Source organism: Phragmites australis, chromosome 23, assembly GCF_958298935.1.
Source record: "Phragmites australis chromosome 23, lpPhrAust1.1, whole genome shotgun sequence".
In the NCBI taxonomy this organism is placed as follows: Eukaryota; Viridiplantae; Streptophyta; class Magnoliopsida; order Poales; family Poaceae; genus Phragmites; species Phragmites australis.
In genome coordinates, this window is record NC_084943.1 from 20,683,387 (window position 1) to 20,689,330 (window position 5,944).

The following is a 5,944-nucleotide window of genomic DNA, read 5'->3' on the forward strand; positions in this document are numbered from 1 at the left end:
CTTTTTAATTACTTTATTTATCACTACACCCCGGGGCCTGATCACTATTGTAAGATTTTTTTTCGAAACAGTAACCCATCCATTAAAAAACAGAGGTTTTTACGCTAATAGAAAAACTGACGAGTGAAATCGGTAAAGAGCAACAGCTAAAAAGAGAACTAGGAATGGCTGCAAATAAGAAAAATTAACACCGAACGAATGACACGTAGATATAACATCCTAGCAAGCTTAGAGGTTTGGTGCCATCTCTATTTTCAATTTTGTTGTAACCTCATCTATCATCAGAGAAGAAATTTGAACTGGCTGCAACCTCACTATTGAAAGATTTCACCTGCAGTTCCTGCATTCTTCCAGCATTCTTGAGTAGTAATCACTTAACATTCTTAACCAGCTGTAATTCGGTTGATGAAGCAATAGCGATGGCAACGCAGCCTCAACATTGTTGCTGCAGACATGCGCCTGATGCTTCCTGTCAAAGGGATAGCTGCAAGTCCTAAAAAAAAATATGTCTGCATCCATACACCAGCATTTGCTGCCTTCTCAGCTCACTTGGTTTCGCTGCAATGCCCAGAGTCTTCAGATATTTCAGAAGGCACCAGCAGCGAGTCTCAGACAAGAACCTGCCATTGGCCCCTTATCCCCTCAAGATATGGACTTTGTTGGATTCATCCATTTGGATAGATGCATCCAATTATCCACGCAATGCATTCGCCTGTGGTGGCAATAATGCAGCTAGCAGCTAGCACAGAATGACAGAAACCTCATTGCTCATCTATCTATCTATCATCAGGTCGTTTGCCGGCCCCTTTTCTTGTTTTCAGTGACAAGCTGACAGTTCCATCTTACTGAGAATTGGTTACTTGCACACACACAAAACCCAACCAAACTGTCACTAAACAATTGCACAAAGCAATGGTACATACATGCATGCATTGTGTGCATTTGTGCAGTGACCATGGCACACATGTACATTGCATCACACACAAAGCGTATGAACTGTTTGAAATCACTCCTCCTGGATAGCAGAGTACAAGTTGCAGTTGTAGTTGCTTTGGTTCCTTGCAGGTGGGTCCCATGTCGCATGCATGCATGGGGGAGGACGAGAAGAAGATTAAACTAGACTCCTGCAGGCCTGTCTGCTCTGAGAGGGGCACTGCATCTGCATGCAAGCTAGTGAGTGGCAATGTATGAGCCATTGGCCAGGGTGCAGCTGGGGCTCCTGCTCTCTTGCTTTGCACACCAAAAAGGAGGGGATGGCCTAGTGTCTAGTGAGAGGCGCCCATGGCGTTGGATGTATCGTTTATAAATCACCACCCCCAGCTTCAGAACCACCACAACACCTGCTCGCTCCTCCGTGTCCTCCTTCCTGCAGCCTGTTTGCCACATCCAAGCTTGAGTGTGAAACTGTCTGAACAAGGCTAGTGACTAGTGAGGAAGGCCAAGAGAAGGGACAACACACGAGCATCTTAGCTGCAGGTCAGTTGCTTCTCTCTCTCTGTGGTGGCATGCATCCTTGCCTGAAATGTTGTTTCCTTCTTAGAGTCTAGAGATTGGTAGTTCTGATGGCATGCATCAGAACTGCTGCTCTGAGTTGAGTGCTTCAACTGTTACCTGTCTTGCTTATTGTTGTATGATTGGTGCTGTTCATCTTGTCTGAAGTCTGAACCACTGTATAGGATGGGTCCAAAATGGATCGGTAGTTTTAAGTACGTATCTTTGTTTCGAATTTAAGCAGGGTACAAAATTTGTTAATCTGGATAATGAATTTCAGGGAAGGGCAGTGATAGGCTGAGTAAAGAAGATGATGATGGACAAGCTTGTGAAGCAATGTGACATGGAGGTCATGAAGATGGCCATGCTCAAACATGAAGAGACCTTCAGGCAGCAGGTGACACACGTTCAGCTCATTCTATCAGTTCTTCCCTGTTGCAAATTCTTCCATGCTGCTGGAGAAGTATGAACTGTTACTGATCATGGATCGCCTGCTCTTTGCAATCATCCGATCAGGTCCACGAGCTGCACCGCCTGTATCGCATCCAGAGGCAGCTGATGAGCGACCTGAGCAGAGTCGAGCTGATGAGCACCCGCCGGCGCAGCAAGCAGCCGCGACGGGCGCTGAACCTGCAGCTCCCTGCGGACGAGTACATCGTCAGCGCCGACGAGGACGACGCCGGCACGGAGCTGGAGCTGACGCTCGCCGTCGGTGGCGGCGCCCGCAGGAACAGCAACAGCAGGAGGAGGCAAGAACAACGCAACAACGCGGGAGGCGCCTCCTCCCCCTTCGCGTCGGACTGCTCCGGCGCGAGCCTCCTATCGCCGTCGCCGTCGTCGGCAGAGTACTACTCCGACGATGTACCGGCGGCTATCCACGCGCTGCCCCCGCCGTGCCAGAGAGCGATGGCGTTCGACCTCGGGGAAGGGATGGTGAGGCAGCAGGCGCCGTGGCTGGTGCAATACCAGTACCTGAGCCTCAGGATGACATGAACATGCAGCTCGTCATCCATCCATCCATCACTGCGTACTAGCTTAAGCTTGTGTTGTGTTGTAGAAGAAGTAGTCACTAGTGTTCTTCCAATTTTTTTTTCCTTTTCTTTTTTTGCTTCTGTCCTAGGTCGCCAATGGAGTCTGGGAAGGGTTGAGTTCTAATCCTGATCCCAAAATGTTAATGAGTGCATCCTGATTGATTAATGTTCAGACTGTTGCTAATTGATGAGTAATATATCTGGCCTTTTTCAAGATTCTGTGCCCAATACTTGCATTCATGCATGATGCATGCAAAGGCACAAGCTTACAATGAAAAAGTGAGTTGCAGTAGAAGTCTACATGTTTCAAACGAAAAAAAAAAAGGTGTTGCAGTTAAAAGACTACTAAAAGGTAACAATGAGAAGTGAAACTGAAAAAGAAGCAGAGGAGCATAGTGCAGAGAAACTACTAGAAAGCATGCAAAAGTGAATACTGATTACTGAATGCTCCAAGTAAATAGGGAAAAGGGGGCACAATTTTTATAGTGAAAAGTTACAGTTGATTGCCAATAGATGTGGAGTCTCCACCATGGAATTCAGGTCTTTTGATTAGACAACATAATTTGGAAAAGGAGGTCGTCTCTGATGATCGATGTTGTGATTGAACTTTCTGGGTTAGCAGAAGAAAAGGGTTTGCATTCACGCGTGCCAAAAGCAACAACAAAAAGGACTGGATTCAGCAGAAGAATTCAGAAGAGGCCATATGGAGATTCCACGAAGAGGCCATATGAAGAGGCCATGTTGCTGAGGCACGAAGGTGACAAGATCAACAACGTCGTGTTCTAACAGTAAGTCACATGCACGTTTGCAAGGCGAATAATCTGCAAAGGGCAGAAATAGCATGCGTATTTGCATAAAAGCAACAGAATAGGAAAGAGTCACAGCAAAGTTAAATCAGAAGAGAGTAGGAGCCAGGATTCAGGAAAGTACAAAAGTGAAGAAAAAAAAAACTCAGGCAAACCTTGCAGCTGCAGGAATCAAATGAAAGAGGCTGCAATTCATCGCTATCTTGGACGCAAACGTAAGAGGATAGTAAAGGTGATCAACACGAAGCGTTGTAGCAGGCAGTTTAGGATAACCAACACGCTGGCTTGTACCTGAAGCCAAATCAAAAACGAGGGCGCCGGCGTCAGCAGTTAAACACACACTCCATGGTATGCTAAACCTCCGGTGGGATTTGTTGAAAAAAAAAATTAATTTTAATTTAATTCATAAATAATTCATGAGCGTAAACTGATAAACTAACATGTTTATATTATCAGAGTATAATCTAGACATATGTATGATAGCACTACATATAACTAGATCTATTATACTCGAAATCAGGAATGCAGAAAATAAAGTATGAGTCATATGGTTTTTACATAATGATCCTACGCTGTGAAGATTGTTGAGGATGTAGGTTGCACCGTATTGATGGCACGATCGATCCTGCTGACGACGTGCCGAATTTGTTAACGATGGCAGCGGACGGCGCCTAAGCGACCAAGAAGACGAACTGTGGTAAAGAACTTGAGTAATCGCGTGGAGTGCTTTTCAAAAACCTTATTCGTCCTATCCCGTGTAAGATCTTAAGAGCGAGGGTTTCATAGATATGCTCTTCCGGTTGTAAGTGCACGTTGATACCGGGATGGAGTAGACTACAGTGGCAGCGCAACAGAGAGAGAAAGAGGCGAAAAAACCCTAATTCTTATATAGACTCATGTAATAAGAGTGTTACTAAATTAAGGACTACTATCATTAGTAGTCTATCTTCTCACTCCAATAAGGTGAGAGTAGTTAGAGAGATATATATAGGGAGAAAAATCTCTCACCTCCACCTCTATTAGCAATATAGTACTAATAGAAAGTGGACCTCATCATGGGTGGCCTCTCTATAATATACACCTTTGAGACTTATTGAGAATTATTAAAATTATGTGGGCCCCTATAATTCTAACAATCCCCCACTAAATCTCAAAGTCCTATAGAGATTTGTCTGTTTCCTACTGTTGTTTGATATACCAGTGTTTCAATGGAGACTGTTAAGTTGAACATCCACCTAGAACAACAAGTTACACTCATTCACAACTTAAACAATGGACTACACCTTGAATTACGAGTTGTGTGCAAACAAGTTTCATCAGAGGTCATAACTGATACTTAGCTACATGTAGGCTACCCTGCAGATGGAGCATATAAGTGTCACATCCCAAAATGCTAATTATGTAATAGGAAGCATGCATGATCATCATCGCATGTAATTATACATATTTTTTTTTATCAAATTGAGTCAAAATGTGTTTCAAGTATTTTAGAGATGGTTTAGAGCACTTTGGAGAAGCCCGAAATACATAGAAAAATGTGGAGAGTGAAGATAAGGGGACACTTAGGAAAATTCAGCAAAAACCACCCTCGCGATCTGACCGGGCTTACCCGCGGTCTAACAGCCAGGTGTCCAGCTACGTGGGCTTACCACGTGGACTTATCGCAGTCTGACTGGGAGCATTAGCAGTCTGACCGCCAGAGCGCATAGGCTCAACTTAAGTGAATCGATCACTCTCTCTTGCTCTCTCTCTCACATACTCACTCCCTCACTCTCTTCCCCACTCCATCTTAGACAGAGAAGGAGAGCTCCACCTCGACATCCACAACGATCGAAGATCAACGGTGGGAAACTCCCCAAGCTTCCGAAGGACTTCCCCAAGCTCCTTCCCTCTTCTCCATTGCCAGAGGCACGCTCATCTAACCTTAAGCCCGCACGCCACCCCGAAGCTCGATCTCTAAACCGGAGCTTCTCCGGAGTGGATTGATCCGCTAGGAAGCTGCTATACACTAAGGTGAGGCATTCTCTACCATTTTTCTGTTGTTTCCGAGCTCGATTCGACCCTCAAATCATTTATACCTAAGTTCAACCTAGTCTAGATCCAATCAATAGGGTATTTTAAGTTTAGCTCGATGAATGTTGTCCAAATCACTTTAGAGGCACTCCACTAGTCCCATAGAGCATTTTGGTACCCTTTGTCGTCAGAGTTTTCACCGGACTCCTCGCTCGTGACCCCGCAAAGGCACTGCCGGCAAGGTATGTCGGTCTGACCGCCGATAGGGCCGGTCTAACTGCCAGCTAGGGCTAGAGAATCCGAGTTAAAAACCATATACAGGGGTCAGACCAAGGCCGGTCTGACCGCCAGTATGCCTGTGGTCTGACCACCAGAGGCTGAAACTCTCTACAAGCAAGGCTATGTGCATTTAGGTTAGCTTGTCCGGGGTTTCAAACTTCGAAACCCTAATCACATAGCGATCTTTTGAAAAAATGTTTTGCTAGCCAGAGTTTTGCGAGTGTTGTGCGGGAAGTATCAGGCAAATCCTAGAGCAGCAAGGCAAGCATCTAAGCATATTACACCCTTTAATTGAATTGTGGAGTCTAAGTTGATAAGTTGTGT

The 5,944-nt window shown here is 45.2% G+C and overlaps 1 protein-coding gene across 1 annotated transcript; it reads left to right on the top strand.

Annotated features, from left to right (window-relative positions):
* Positions 1 to 1,065: 1,065 nt before the first annotated feature.
* LOC133906406 (uncharacterized) lies at positions 1,066 to 2,729 on the top strand. The gene is made up of 3 exons (XM_062348296.1): positions 1,066 to 1,476; positions 1,772 to 1,888; positions 2,008 to 2,729. The coding sequence occupies exons 2-3, from the start codon at positions 1,802 to 1,804 to the stop codon at positions 2,482 to 2,484; spliced, it is 564 nt and encodes a 187-aa protein (XP_062204280.1). The 5' UTR covers positions 1,066 to 1,476; positions 1,772 to 1,801; the 3' UTR covers positions 2,485 to 2,729.
* The last annotated feature ends 3,215 nt before the right edge of the window (positions 2,730 to 5,944 follow it).